This window comes from Myotis myotis, unplaced genomic scaffold, assembly GCF_014108235.1.
Source record: "Myotis myotis isolate mMyoMyo1 unplaced genomic scaffold, mMyoMyo1.p scaffold_m19_p_1, whole genome shotgun sequence".
Taxonomy (NCBI): Eukaryota; Metazoa; Chordata; class Mammalia; order Chiroptera; family Vespertilionidae; genus Myotis; species Myotis myotis.
The window spans coordinates 14,826,654-14,842,210 of NW_023416313.1; the positions used below are offsets into that span (position 1 = coordinate 14,826,654).

A 15,557-nucleotide genomic window follows, 5' to 3' on the forward strand; every position below is an offset into this window, starting at 1 on the left:
TTAAAGTTTTTGTGAAAATTATGCCTTGATTAAAATCAGCCGATAGCACAGTGGTCTCATAACATAAAGCAGTATTGTCCTGTTCCCCTATCCTTACCCCGGCCCTGTCTCCAGGACCTTTTTGCTCTTTATAAGTGCTGCTATTTTTAGTTCGTCTGTAGGTTACCTCCATATTTCTAAACTGTATTGATGGTTAGAGAACTTTTTTCCTTAACAAAGGAACTTTTTTTCTCTTTTTTTTCTTTTTGCTGCCGGAGAGTTTTGATCATAGGTTTTACTGGTTACGGAAAGGTTAATGATAATGACCCACCTCTCCAACACTGTTATGAAACTTAAGGCTTGGAAGGTCTTCTGAGGTTTAGGAATGAAACATGCAGTATTATTCGCTTAGAGTAATTATCTTATAGGTGGAAGCTTAGAGAGATTTTTTAAATGATATATATTCAGAAACAGTTTCATCAACATGAAGGTGACTTCCACTTCTCATAGTTCATTTAGGGGTACATTTGTGTTAAGCACGAGGAAATTCAATTCTTATGATTCGTTATTGTAAAGACAAAAATATTAACTTCCAAAAATAATATTCAGTGATATTGGAGGTGGTGACAGTACAGATTTAGAATAATTTTCTGTTGGGTTGATGTTTTGTCTTTCTGACCATTATTTATTTTTTTAAACGAATAATGCTGAAACCTGATTTTTTTCTTCTTGTTTCTTTTATTTGCAACGTTAGAAAAGGATTTCATGCTTTTACTGAATGCTAGGAGAGACTATTACATTTGTGGCAAGGCTGTTATAACCAGTTAGAATAGGAGTTATTTGTTTTATTTTTGAAAAGAATCAGGATTTGCTCTTTTGAAATTTTATTTTTAGGGGGGTGTGTGTGTGTGTGATTTGTAAAATCTGTTCTAAAGGCTTACCTGTCATCAGATAGGATATAACAGGACAGTAAGGATTATTATATGCCACTGTGAAAAATGTTACATGAACCTATGTAATAATTTCATTTTCGATTTATTTTTATCTCTTTAGAGTTATAGATAGCAGTATGAAAAACTTCAAAGCATTTTTTCGGTGGCTCTATGTGGGTAAGTTAAAGCATTCTTGTTATTCTCACACTTTTGTTTTTAAACTGCAGCAATATCAATCTAGAATATTTACTTTAGTAAAATTTCAAATACCTATAAAAGTAGAGAGAATAGTATAAATGAACCCCTTTCACCCTTCACCCAGTTTCAGCTGTTTTCATCACATGGCCAGTCTTATTTCTTTATCCATCCATCCACCCCCACGTCCTCTCAGATGAAACTTGTAGCATTGGTTATCTCTGTCACTCACTGATAATTAGCCTTTGTTTAATGTATTTTTTTAAACCTTATTCAAGGATATGTTTTTATTGATTTTTAGAGAGAGACACGAAGGGGAGGAGAGAGGGAAGGTGGGAGAGAGAAACATCGATGAGAGAGAGAGAGAGAGAGAGAGAGAGAGAGAGAGGGGAACCGAGAAACATCCATGTGAGAGACAATCATCAGTCAGTTGCCTCCCTTATGCACCTGAACCGGAGATCAAACCTACAACCTGGGAATGTGCCTTGACTGGGCATCAAATCTGTGACCCTTGATACATGGGATGACGCTCCGGCCCACTGAGCAATACCAGCCAGGGCTAATTAAGCTTTTTTTTTTTTTTAACCTTGTTTAACCCCTTAGGTTAAAATAACATTTTTGAGCCCAGCCAGCATGGCTCAGTAGTTGAGCATTGATCTATGAACCATGAGTTCATGGTCGAGTCCCAGCAGGGCACATGCCCAGGTTGCAGGCTCAATCACCAGTAGGGGGCATGTAGGAAGCAGCCAGTCAATGATTCTCTCTCATCATTGATGTTTCTCTCCCTCTCCCTTGCTCTGTGAAATTAATAAAAAGGTATTAAAAAATTTTTTTGAATCTCTGTTATGTATTAGGCATTGTTAGGTGTTAAAATTAATAGAGAGAAAAATAAGACACAGCCTGTGCCCCGAGTAGCTTATCTCCTGTTCTATACTTTGGTTTTCCGTCTCTAGATCTATGTAGTCCATATGGTAGCCACTAGCCACATGCAGCTATTTAAATTAGCTGAAGTTATGTAAAATTTTATATTCAGTTCCTTCGTCATGCTAGACCAGTGATGGCGAACTGCGTGTCAGAGGTGACACGCGAGCTCATTTTTTTGGTTGATTTTTCTTTGTTAAATGGCATTTAAATATATAAAATAAATATCAAAGATATAAGTCTTTGTTTTACTATGGTTGCAAATATCAAAAAATGTCTATATGTGACACGCCACCAGAGTTAAGTCAGGGTTTTTCAAAGTGCTGACACGCCGAGCTCAGAAGGTTCGCCATCGCTGTGCTAGACACACCTGAAGTGCTCAGAAGCCACATGGTTAGGGGCTCTGTGTTGGCCAGCACAAACTAGAACATTTCCGTCGTCACGTCCATTGGACAGTGATGCTGTAGCTAAATAGAATGTGGACACTTGTGGCCTTTTTTTTTTTTAATCTCTACACGATCTTTGTCTTTGTAGGTAATTAACATACTTATTGATATTAAAAATTTTAATGTTCACTTTACAGCGTGTGCATATTTTATTGAGGCCCATTTGTACTGTTATTTTTGTGACCTCTTCTTAAAACCTTTGAAGTAATCCAGCATACGTTTTCTTCCAACATATGCAAAGTTTAGTTATAAATAGAATTTATCCCCTATTTGTTAACAACTGTGCAAACCTTCAATTCTGATATTTGAAAACAAACTTCATACTTGTCAGCCTAATATAATTGCTTTTGATAAAATAATGCGGTCTGCAGATGTTGACATTTATAATTCTTATATTTTTCTCAAAATCATACCAACGCCAACCAGGATGGGGAGCCAGAGTGTTTCTCAGGCCAGCCTGTTATTTGATCAGAGTTGTTAATTAGAATGAATTACAGAAAACTTAGAAATAACTTTCTTTTACGGAAGTAGGACTTTGTTATTACTTATAATTTTTGGAGTAATTTAGGCAGCTTACATTCTTTTTTTTTAAAATATATTTAATGTATTGATTTCAGAGAGGAAGGGAGAAGGAGAGATAGATAGAAACATCAATGATGAGAGAGAATCATTGATCGGCTGCCTCCTGCACACCCCCTGCTGGGGATCGAGCCCGCAACCCAGGCATGTGCCCTTGGCCGGAATTGAACCTGGGACCCATCGGTCCATAGGCTGATGCTCTATCCACTGAGCCAAGCCGGCGAGGGCGGCAGCTTACATTCTTACTGCATGTCTCTATGGTAACAAGAAGCGGGATTAGAAGAGGAGTGAATTGCCGGTCAGGCCTCGTTAGAGCAGGACGCAGGGGGAAGCACACTGGTTTGGGCACTGGGGCCTCATGGGAATCTGGCTCTGCCACCTCGGCTCTGTAAACTCGGCTTGCTCTTGTGTAAAATGTCACTCTAGCGAAAGCAGGGACTTCTTTTATTCGCGGTGTCCCCAGCACCTGTGCTACACTCAATAAATAATTTTGGGAAGGACAAATGAATGAATGAGTAGAACTAGAGTATGGCTGGCTTTACCAATAATTTAGAAGTTTGTACTAAAAATAGTTTTAAAATAATCTAGGTTTGCAGAAGCATGTCCAACATGCCTTTTCCTGACCAAACACAAGGAGATCATTCAAATACTGCCAAAGCACAGGCAGCATAAAGTCTTCCTTCACCATATTTGACCCCCTTTACCCTTCCTGTAGTTTTTAGAAGAAAGTAAGTTTTTCTTGGTGAAAAGAGGGTGTTGAAAATTGAAAATTTGGTCCAGTGAAACACATTAGTCTTGGAAAAGCATCTATAATTAAAATTATGTTTGTAGTTTTTCTTTAAAGGTAGTTTTTAAATTTATATTTTCAGCAATGTTGAGAATGACAGAAGACCATGTGATTCCAGAGCTGAATAAGGTAGTATATAACAGTATATTTCTCTAATGTGTTATTTATGCCCTGGTGGAGCTCAGCTTTGCTAGTTGTCTTGGTATTCTTATTATACAGTTATTATTTAATAGGCTGTCAGGCTGTAGACATGAGGCAAATCTTAATAAGCCTTTGTTTTTTATCTCACAAAATACCTTTATTATGGCTAATCTTAGGAGATTTAACATTCTTAAATCTTAAGTACATTTTTATTTTCCTGGGAAATCTGGTACTTAGATATTCATATTTATTTTCTTTCGACTATCAGGATTGTGACAAATAGCAGTGAGGTCTCTTTCCAGGAAGATCTTACAGATTAGGTCAAAGTTCCCAAAAGTGCAGCTCACTCATCCTCACCCCTGCCCAAACTGTCCGATCTGAATAGGTAGTTTTGAGCCTGAAAAAACAGAGAGCAGTAAAATTAGCCTCGGTGGAATAAGTAAGTAAGGGTTGCAGCTTAACACAAAGTAGATCTTCTGTGCTGTGGGTGCCTGGACTTGTCATCCAGGAAAGTTCACCGTTAGCTCTTCTAAGACATCACTCTTACCTTTATATTGGGAGGTAAAACATGTTCATTGTTGGGGGACCTAGATGTGTGCTTTTTGAGGGCTGAAGGACCTGGGAGAGGTGAAGGAAGGGACGTTGCGAGAAGCAGAGGCCAGCGCGAAGCACGCAGTGCTGAGGAGTGCAGCCCTTAGCTCAGCTGGAGGTGAATTACCTGGGCTTACCGTCCCCACCCCCACAGGAGGGACTGCACTGGGCCCAGCACAGGCCTAGCACGATAAGCAACCTTGGCCATGAGAATGTCTGTGGCTATTGGAGTCTCTGATTGGAAAATGGGCTTAAGGGTTTAATTACAGGCTTCTCAGAACCCGGGGATTTCACATGTTCAGAGTGATGTAATCTGGGCTTCTATTGATATTTCCTCAATGGAACTTTGTTTATTTGTCTTATGGCTTTTAGGAGATAGTAAAAAAAAAGTCACATTTATCATTAAATGATATTTCTTTATTGGGAAGCTTTCTTTTATCTTGATTTGTTTTCTTTTTGTTTTTGATAGATGACTCAAAAAGATATCACTTTTGTTGCTGAATTTCTTACTGAACATTTCAATGAGGTAGGAAATTGGTATTTCTGTAATGCTGGTTTTTCTTCTTAATAATTGCAATAGAGCTGGGTAATGGTAAGAAGTGGTCAAATTCAATCCAGTTTAATTGAAGGTCCTTAGCAGTTACGCTTTTAAAAAGCTTGAGCTAATTAATGGCAGTGTTTATTTATTTCACATATAGTCTGTAAGTTGAACTTTTGTTTGATTGTGTGTCTTACAGTCCATGAAAGAAAAGAGTAACTGCCACTAACAGCTCTCTTAACAAAGTTTTTGGCTTAAATATAAGATTGTGTGTGTGTGTGTGAGAGAGTTGATTTATTAATTAAACCGTACTTATCCTTTCTAGGCTCCAGACCTTTATAATCGAAAAGGAAAATACTTTAATGTTGAAAAAGTTGGTCAGGTATGGACTTTGCATTTAATTTAGTGTTGTTTTTTTTTAATTTTTAAAAACTAATTTTAAAACATTAGCAGTGTTAGTCTTTATTACCCAGAGTTTATGGAAAGTAATATAAGGCCAGTTATAGAGTAGCCCTGCCCTTTTAGTGGAGTAACTAAAGAGGAGCAGTTTTTAATCTTTTTGGTCTCAGAATCCTTTTATATTCTTAAAATTATTTAGACCCTAAATAGCTTTTTTGTGGGGCGTATCTATCAATGGTAGATACTATTAGGAATTAGAAATGAAACAGAATAAAATATTTCTTGATTCATTAAAAAATAACAGTTCCATTACATGTTAATATAAATAATTTCAATGAAAAACAACTATCATTTAGAAAATATAACTTAGTAGATAGCGGCATTGTTTTATAATTCTACAAGTCTCTGATGTCTGGCTTAATAGAAGACAGCTGGATTATCATATCTGCTTCTGCATTTAATCTGCTGTGATATGTTGTTTTGGTTAATTATATAAAGAATATCTGGCTTCGTACAGGTGTGTGTTTGGAAAGGGAGAAACATGTTAGTAGCGATTTAGATAATTGTGGGTATTCTCTGATACTGCACCAAATCCTGACAAGTGATGGTATATTAAAGGTTAGTTTCAATGTGGAATCACAATGTGGAATCTAAATTGCATCAGTGGACTTTTCGTTCTCTAATGCACTACAGATCCATTCACCTGCCTGGCACTTTGAATGGGTCTGTCCCCCAGGCATGATTTTGTAATGTCATGTATTGCCACTAGGAAAATACCGGTTCACTGAGTTCTGCACATCTTCCATATGCCGACACCTTTCTTCATACAGAATCCCAGAGTCGGGTTTCGTTACTGTCACCACCGGTCTCATCCGTCTTTAAGTCCCGTGAAGCTGTCAATTACACAGTGACAGATACAGGATTTTCAGAATTTTAATTTTGGCATAAATGTTTAAATCTCATCATTGGCAACCAATACTGGCAAGTTGTTTTGTGTAAAGTGACAGCCTCACTTTCTTTATTTTCAAGAAAATATATCTGCCAAGTACCCAAGAATGGATAATGGTTTTTTGCCAGTCATTCTCTCATATGAAAATGGAATTCCATTAACAGCAAAAAAGTGCCCGGCTACGTCACAGCTGCGCTGTCCAGTGCTCTCCCTGTTGGTGTGCAAAAGTAGAAGTACCTTATGGATGCTTCCTGGTGCTGTCACACAGGACATTAAAGAGAACCGTACTCCACGGTTGAGTGTTAATGAAATCAATAATTTCAATAGCTTCATCAGAGATGGTGAAACTGGGGGTGTGTGGCAAAGAGGAAGACAGTGGCGGCTAGGAAGGTTTGGTGCTACTGCTCGACGCTTGGTGACGATGCCGGGGATTTTCCCACCCGAGCTTTTGATCATCAGTGCAAGTGTCATTCCAGCGAAAGGGCACACAACAGCATGGCATCACTGTAAGAACAGTACCGACCTCACGAGTCCCTGAAAGCGTCCGTGGCCACAGGTTGAGAACTACTGCCAGAGTAGATTGGCAGTTGATACTTTTTTCAAATTAATTTATAGACTTACATGTATAAGCTTAAAATATGCTTCATGAAAATAGAACTCAAAATTTAAATTCAATTTACGGCCTGTACGTTTACAGCATTCTGATCTTTTAGTCGTTAGCAGTTTCTTTAGTTGCTTGGTATTTAGCAAATTTTGATCACCTCCCTTAGAATAACAGCATGGCACTTTCCAAGAGGACTTGGCAGTAAAACAGACTAACTTATTACGTAGAAGAATGTTAAATGTAAACAGTTTGAAGCCTGATCTTAAATTCTGTGTTTGTAGTATTTAAAAGATGAAGATGATGACCTGGTGTCACCCCCTAACACAGAAGGAAACCAGTGGTATGACTTCCTTCAGAACAGCAGCCACCTGAAAGGTATTGCATGGGCCCAGGAGGTGTTGGCCAGCGCGTTTATTATTTGAGACCAGTGCACCCACTCATGGTTTTGTTGAACCCTTGCTGAGTACTTACCTAAGTTCTTTAGATTTATCTTCTGTGTCCATTTTATTTGATTAGAGAAACAGTAAAAAAACAAAGTGTATGACATTACCATGATCAAAAACACTGTTAACTGCGCTGTAGTAAGATTGCTTATTCTTAAGTATGATGTTGTCTATATGGCACCTTATAAAAAATAGGTAGGATATTGCGAAGAAGACTAAAGAGCCTGCTAGTCAGAGGAGTCCGCTTGGCCGGTGCCAGTTTGTTGACTCCTAAAAGTGGACGCATCCGTGTATTCTCCTGAGGTTGCAGCTTTCCTGTTTCCTTGTTACGCCTTCCATTTTCTAGGATCTTAAAATGTTGGTGTGGTAAAACCTTTCCTACCCAGCATTATCAGGGATGCAACACAAAACAGCAGCCATCCTATACGTCCGAAGATCACCATTTTAGATGAGAATATTTTAAAAGTGTTCTTTGCTTTCTGAAAGAGTAATCTGACCAGTTTAGCTATTTCTTAGATCCTTACATGTATTATCTCCTTCAGTCCTGAGAAGAACCTGTGGGGAAGGTCCTGTTATCCTCATTTTACTAATGAGGAAACAAGGCTAGAGAAGGCCCAGGCACATACAAGTTAGTAAGTGATGGAGCTAGGATTCCGCTAACTAGAGCCGAGTTTTTAACTGGACTCGGATGTAATCTCTGCCACTTGGATCTGGTTGCTGCTTATCCGAATGAGTGACTGAGGGAGGGAGGCAGGGAGAGCAGGAAGCGGGAGGAACTCTCTGAGGCCCAGAACTTTGCTTATTGCTCTTGTGTTTTAACCCTGGGAGTCCATTCTTTTTCAGGGCAACAAATACTGGATGGGGCAAAAGTAGGTTTTCAGTTGTTCATATGGAAAATAATACAATAATTAATAAAATAATCCAAGAATAAATTCTGTTTTGCATACTCACAACTGACAAAGCACATCTGACACCCAAATTAGAGGGTTTTTTCCTCATGAGACCAGTTGCGACATCGAGTGTGTGTCCTCCAATTTAATCCTGACACCAGCTACGTGAATTAGCACCGGACGCTGCCGTTTAGAGGCTCAGCCCCACAGGCTGCCCCCACTTCTGACTTCACTCACAAGTGTGGGGACCCCAGGTGATCCATGTTTCTGTCCCACTTGGCGACAAAGTTGCGGGTTCCCAGAACTCCCCTTCTTCAAGTTTGATAATTTGCTAAAATGGTCCACAAAATTCAGAGAAAGACCATGATCACTGGTTTATTATAAAGGAACAACCGACTAGAAATGATGCACAGGGCAAGGAATTGGCAGGGGGCACGGCGCCCTCTCCCAGTGCACCACCTCCCAGAACCTCAAGGTGCTCACCTCCCCGAGGCCCTCCAAGCTCCGTTGTGGAGGGGTCTTACGGAGTTTTCATTATGCAGCCATGGCTGATGAAGGCATTGACCACTGGTGATTGAGCTTAACTCCACCTTCTCTTCCCTTCCCAGATGTTGGGGGTTGGGGCTGAAAGTCCCAAACTTCTGACCAAGGCTTGGCCTTTTTTTGTCATCTGTAAAATGGAGAATATGATGCTTTCTTTGTACAAGTATTGTAAGCAATTATAGCCCTGACCGGTTTGGCTCAGTGGATAGAGTGTTGGCCTGCAGACTGAAGGGTCCCGGGTTCGATTTCAGTTGGGGGCATGTACCTTGGTTGCGGGCACATCCCCAGTAAGAAGGTGTGCAGGAGGCAGCTGATCGATGTTTCTCTCTCATCGATGTTTCTAGCTTTCTATCCCTCTCCTTTCCTCTCTGTAAAAATCCAATCCTATCTAATAATAGACAAAGATTGAAATTGACCATACCTTTGCTACGCCTCCCATTGGCTAATCAGTGAGATATGCAAATTAACCACCAACAAAGATGGCAGTTAATTTGCATATGTAGGCGTGAAGCGGTGGAGCGAAGACTGAAGGCGGCTCCGGCCAGAGCAGTGAGGGCTGTGAAGGCGGCCCCGGCCAGAGCAGTGAGGGCTGTGAAGGCGGCCCCGGCCAGAGCAGTGAGGGCTGTGAAGGCGGCCCCGGCCAGAGCCGTGAGAGCTGTGAAGGCGGCTCCGGCCAGAGCAGTGAGGGCTGTGAAGGTGGCACCGGTTTTCCTCCGGCACCCAGGACCCAGGCCTATTGCACGAATTTTTTCGTGCAACAGTCCTCTAGTAAAATATATTTTTTTAAAAAAACTGCTATAAAAAGAACCTAGCATAGTTGGTGTCAGTAAATGCTAAATTAGAAATTACTTTCTACTGAAAAAGTAGCCTTTTTACAAGTAAAGAGCTTATTTTCATTGCACTGGTTTCTTGTCTCCTGTGTCTGTTTTTAGTATCACAGTCTTCCAAAACAGCACCAGACTGCTGTTGTCACACCACTGTGGCTAAAAAGAGAGAAGAATGGACTGTGTTTCATTATATGTCTTATGGTTCCCAAATCTCCCCTTTCTTCTTACAGCCAACAGAAACGCCCTGTTGGATTTCGGTGGGAAAAGAGCATGTGGAGTAACAGGCTGCTCGGACTCAGCTTGTAGCCAGTGTGGTTGTATCCAGTGGGCGGTCAGCAGGGGTGACAGAAGGCAGGGGTGTTTTTAGTGAGGTGGTGTGAAGGGGTGACGCAGTGTCCAGGGAGAATCCCACCCTCACCTAAGCGGTGTGGGCTGGCTCTAATGACAGATATTTCCTTCTAATCATCTGGTCGACTATAGCTTTGTTTGTTTCTGTTTTTCTTTGAAACCAGAAAGCCCTTTGCTGTTTCCCTATTATCCTCGAAAGTCATTGCATTTTGTGAAAAGGCGGATGGAGAACATTATTGATCAATGTTTGCAAAAGCCAGCAGTAAGTTCGAAATGCATGCCTTTGTGTAGGAGCAAGAACATCTGTAGTGTGTGGCTCATTTATGTTAATGATCATAGTTATTAAGGTGAACCATAGAAAATGCGTTTGACTAACAAAACTGGCAGGTTTATATGGTTCCCCCTAATATTTCCTCTTAGAGTTTCTTACACACATTAAAGACAAAAAGATGAAAGCGTTGGCATCTTTAGTTACGGAGCTGTTGTGTCTCTTGTTTACTACCGAAGGGTGGGTGATTAATGCTGTGAGACTGCAGGGGTGGTTCTCAGGGGGCTACGTGCTTATCTCCAAGGTGCTTTCCAGCTCAGAATTGTCTCTCTCTTTCCCTTACTGTCATGACTGTCATTAAAGTTTCTTGTGTAAAGGGTTTGATGATATAGATGATTGTTTTACTAGACTTAACCAATGCTGGTCATTCACTTTCTGTACAGTGTTTTTCTGCTCTGATGATATTTTAAATTTTATTTTATTTAGGATGTAATTGGAAAATCAATGAATCAAGCAATCTGTATCCCATTATATAAAGATACTAGAAGGTAATTCTATTTGCCTTTTGGGTGGTATAATTCAGCAGCCAATTTAAAATTTTATTAATTTTTTCCCTTTTGTTTTAGTGAGGACTCTACACGTAGATTGTTCAAATTCCCTTTTCTGTAAGTGTGTGTTTCTTCCCTATCATGTGAACAATACAGTTTTGTTCTGTGCATTGAAAACTGCATAGCATGTTTGACATTAATTTTTTTCCCTTAGGTGGAATAATAAGACTTCAAATCTACATTATCTTCTTTTTACTATTTTAGAAGATTCAATTTATAAAATGTGCATCTTAAGGAGACATACTGATATTTCCCAGTAAGTGTTCATCTGAAGTTTGAATCAGAAGAGATAAGATTTTATTCTGAATCATAAAACATACAGCTCCTCTTCCCTACATTTCAGGTTTTGCTTAACCTGCCTTATGACTTGTCCCTGAACTGTACTCAGTCTTAGTTTTCATGTCACTAGGTAGACGATGGTGCCAGATGAGGAGGCTATATGATCCCTTCTGATTCCAGAGTATCCGATTTTGTATTGGTGTCTAGCAGTTACATGGAGGATGGTTTTTAGGCTTAGGAAAAATCAAGAGCAGAACACTCGGGATTACATCCCATGAACCTGTAGGAGTTCAGAACTGTACTTTGGGTTCCTTATAGGAAGGCCTTTACCTGAGGTTAAGGATGCCTTTCATTCAACAAGAGGCCTCACCCACAGACACTACTTTTGAGAAGCCACAGGGAAAGTTCTGAAAGGTAGATCAGACTTAGGATGCCATTAGTATCTGAAATGGGTTTAAACCTGAATTTCCAGGACATATTGTGAGACCACGGTGTGAAATCATTTGGTTGTTCCAGATGTCCTTAATTGTGTAAGGTGTCCAGCTACTTTGGTGACCCTAAGGTTGTAAATCAAGTTGTAATGTTGATGTTGGGTTTACCTCTCTAGGTGTTTAAGTTAGTTATTAGTGTTTTAGAGTGAGCATAATGGGATTTGGGTCTGGGATTTGGGGTTTAGGTAGATACACTAACACTGATAATCATGTTCTTTCAAGCGTTTAGATTATTGGCTATCCGGGTTGTTCCACAAAGTCTCTCTTTCCCCCTCTTCTTTCTTCAAGATCTGTAAGCAATGGACTAATTGCTATTAAATTTGGGAGCTTCACATATGCCACAACTGAGAAAGTGAGGAGAAGGTAAATCTTGAATTCTGTTTGGATGGTATATAAATATGTATGTATATGTTTTGTCCTGTGAATTATAGGAATATAGTTAGACTCAGTTAAGTGATATATACCTACAAGGCCTTCCTTGCTTGCAGCACAAGGGAGGGATTGCCACACACTGTATACTTGCAGAGAGGGTTCCCTGGAACCTTACCACGCTGCAGCGGGAATTTATGTAGCGGTTTCCTATAATTAGTACCTCTCAGCTAGTTCCCTGTCTGTTAGTAAGAAAGTAATGTGGTGCAGGGGCACCTGGCTGAGGTTCTTGTTACGACCAACATTATTCTTCATGCGGTGGGATTTTCTTAGGGTACAAAAGGGCAACAGCACCTAAGTCATCCCTGCGGCTTTGCGGAGGACAGAATTGACACTACGCAGAGGCCGGTCTTTTTCTCGCTCCTCACATAAAAGCATCTTACGATAATGCCTTTGAGGTTATTGTGTCTTCACATGTAAATCCTGTTTTTACTTTCAGTGTGGTTAACTCAACATACATATAAGGAATCATTCATGGAATTTCCACAGGCTTAAGTCCTGACCATTGAAACTGTGAACCAACCTTATAGATTTTTATTTTTTCACGATTACCTATTTTTAGGTCTTAGTTATTTTTGTGAATAATCTGAATATAAGTAAGTGTGTTTTTAGTGCAAACTAATGATATATTTCAAGTGTTATTGTATAGAATGTCGCTTGACTTTTTTTATCGTCAGGTTTTTTTTGCTTGGTACGAGTATGTTATGCATCCAATATTGTCTCTGTAGTTATGATCATCTTTCAGGTAACAAAACGTATTTCACTTCTAGCACCTACAGCTGTCTAGATGCACAGTTTTATGATGATGAAACTGTGACGGTGGTTCTTAAGGACACTGTAGGACGTGAAGGAAGAGACAGACTCTTGGTCCAGTTGCCATTGTCTTCAGTGTATAACTGTGAAGATTCTGCAGAATTTCAGTTCACTGGGAATTACTCTACAAGGTAACTAACTCATCAGTAAGTTCCTCTTTCTGATATAACAGTTACAATGTTTTTAATGTATGTCATATGTTCCAGTTCTTTATGTATGCTAGATAACAGTTAACCAGGGATAATCATACAGTCAGTCATATTTTTTATTTTAAAAATACTGGCTTTAACAGCTCTTCTGTTCCTTTGCTTTACTAGTAAATCAGTAGGTATGTGCTGGAACAAGGTTGGGTGTTATTTGGGGTGGAGAATGGGACTTCTGTAAGTTCTTTCTTTCTTTCTTTTAAAATATGTTTTATTGATTTTCTACGGAGAGGAAGGGAGAGGGATAGAGAGTTAGAAACATCGATGAGAGAGAAACATCGATCAGCCGCCTCCTGCACGCCCCCCACTGGGGATGTGCCCGCAACTAAGGTACATGCCCTTGATCAGAATCGAACCCGGGACCCTTGAGTCCGCAGGCTGACGCTCTATCCACTGAGCCAAACCGGTTCTGGCACTGTGAGTTCTTTCTTAAGGAGCATCATTAATCCCACTTTATAGTAGAATTAGTTACCCTAGATTGCCTCCAGTGTTTCCCTTCCTGACGTAGGGCCTCAGTAGCCACAGGGAGAGGACATGGCCATTTCCAAGAGATGGCTTTGGCTGGCTGAGATTTAAGAAAGCAGATCCTTTCTCTAATTTAAAAATGTGTCTATTTATTTTCCTCAAAAGAGAATAAAAAACCTTACCTAGAAGATATTTTGCTTATTTGTAATTATAGTATTTTTGTAGAATATAGCACACAGTGTTTTTATACAAAGTCTGGTAAAATTATCTTGGAGATGGGAATATTGATAGAAACCGAGCCCATGGTTGACCCTGACACCCCCCCTAGTAAACCAGGAGGTGATCCCCTTTTCACTCCTGGGTCTGTTTTTCCCGCTCTCTAGGCTAGATGAACAGTGTGGTGCTATCCCTACACGTACCATGCATTTCGAGAAGCATTGGAGATTACTGGAAAGTATGAAAGCGCAGTATGTTGCTGGGAATGGTTTTCGAAAGGTGTCCTGTGTGGTAAGTGTTTGCAGATTGCTTACTAAGAGTTACAGGAGGAAGCGACTGGATCCATATGGTCCTTTCAGGGCAAACTTTTTGGATAAATTGCTTCTGTTGATGATGAGCTTGTTAGTCACCTTAGCTATTTAGTTCTCTTGTTCTGAGAAAGCTTACTAAGTAATCAGTAACAAGTCTAGATTTTAATTATGAAATTGTTAATTATTGCATGTGGAGATTCTTTTGTGCAAAATGAAAGCTTCAGTTTAGTGATTTTGTTGAACATTGATGGGAAAATAATCCTATATAATAAAACCCTAATATGCAAATCAACCAAACGGTGGAATGACCGGTTGCTATGATGCTCACTGACCACCTAGGGGCAGACGCTCAATGCTGGAACTGGCCCCTGGTGGTCAGTGTGCTCCCACAGGGGGAGCACCGCTCAGCCAGAAGCCAGGCTCATGGCTGGCAAGTGCAGCGGCGGTGGTGGGAGCCTCTCCCACCTCCATGGCAACACTAAAGACCCCTCCGGGGATGTCCGACTGCCGGCTTAGGCCCGCTCCCCTTGGGGGGTCCCGGACTGCGAGAGGATGCAGGCCAGGCTGAGGGACGTTCCCTCCCACCCCCCCTCCAGTGCATGAATGTGGTGCACCGGGCCTCTAGTTTTCCTATAAAACCATTCTTTGAATTCCTGATTTCTAATTCCTTATGCATAATTAGCTAAGCCATACATTTTAAAATTCTGTATTTGGCCTTTTTTTTCTTCAGTTAAGCTCAAATCTCCGTCATGTGAGAGTGTTTGAAATGGACATCGATGATGAATGGGAGCTGGATGAGTCTTCAGACGACGACGAGGAGGCCAGCAATAAGCCTGTAAAAATCAAGGAAGAAGTGTTGTCCGAGTCGGAGGCAGAGAGCCAACCAGCTGGTGCTGCTGCTTCAGCGCCGGAGGTAGTCATCAAAGTGGAGAAACTGGACCCAGAGCTGGACTCCTAGTCTCGGTGCCATTTTTTCGTATGTTCTCATTGTGTCAGAAAGGACACAGGAGACGGGCTCAGACGTCTTGAACCACTTTTAATTCTCTTTGTGTAACAAAGAAATAAACAGCAATTTTTATCCTCATTCCGCTTCATCTTCTCTTAGTGGTATAGTCATTGTGATAGACTTTCTTTTTGCTGAAATTCCTTTATATTACTGTGTGCTGAACTAGTGCTTAAAGAAAACAGATTGTGAAGAAAAAGGTAGGTATCGGAAATCATTCCTATATCAGGAAAAAATTACAATTAAGTAGTCATTCACTGGAAGTTTTTTCTTTTTAATTTAAATTCTTTATTGTTTAAAGTATTACATATGTCTCCTTTTCCCCCCACTGACTTCTCCCTGGCCACTACCACTCCCCA

The 15,557-nt window shown here is 40.3% G+C and overlaps 1 protein-coding gene across 5 annotated transcripts in view; it reads left to right on the forward strand.

Annotated features, from left to right (window-relative positions):
• ANAPC4 (anaphase promoting complex subunit 4) overlaps positions 1 to 15,279 on the forward strand; it is a 34,551-nt gene extending 19,272 nt beyond the window's left edge. For 2 of the 5 annotated variants that reach the window (XM_036330496.1, XM_036330487.1), the window contains 13 exons: positions 1,033 to 1,088; positions 3,922 to 3,968; positions 5,041 to 5,097; positions 5,435 to 5,491; positions 7,343 to 7,436; positions 10,277 to 10,374; positions 10,867 to 10,928; positions 11,007 to 11,045; positions 11,143 to 11,244; positions 12,047 to 12,121; positions 12,958 to 13,131; positions 14,052 to 14,175; positions 14,926 to 15,279. In XM_036330496.1, the coding sequence (XP_036186389.1) occupies positions 1,033 to 1,088; positions 3,922 to 3,968; positions 5,041 to 5,097; positions 5,435 to 5,491; positions 7,343 to 7,436; positions 10,277 to 10,374; positions 10,867 to 10,928; positions 11,007 to 11,045; positions 11,143 to 11,244; positions 12,047 to 12,121; positions 12,958 to 13,131; positions 14,052 to 14,175; positions 14,926 to 15,153 (1,213 nt within the window). In that variant the 3' untranslated portion in view covers positions 15,154 to 15,279. Of the gene's footprint in view, positions 1 to 1,032; positions 1,089 to 3,921; positions 3,969 to 5,040; positions 5,098 to 5,434; positions 5,492 to 7,342; positions 7,437 to 10,276; positions 10,375 to 10,866; positions 10,929 to 11,006; positions 11,046 to 11,142; positions 11,245 to 12,046; positions 12,122 to 12,957; positions 13,147 to 14,051; positions 14,176 to 14,925 lie in introns of those variants that run through there. The other 3 variants (XM_036330477.1, XM_036330505.1, XM_036330514.1) reach the window with 3 other exon arrangements.
• The last annotated feature ends 278 nt before the right edge of the window (positions 15,280 to 15,557 follow it).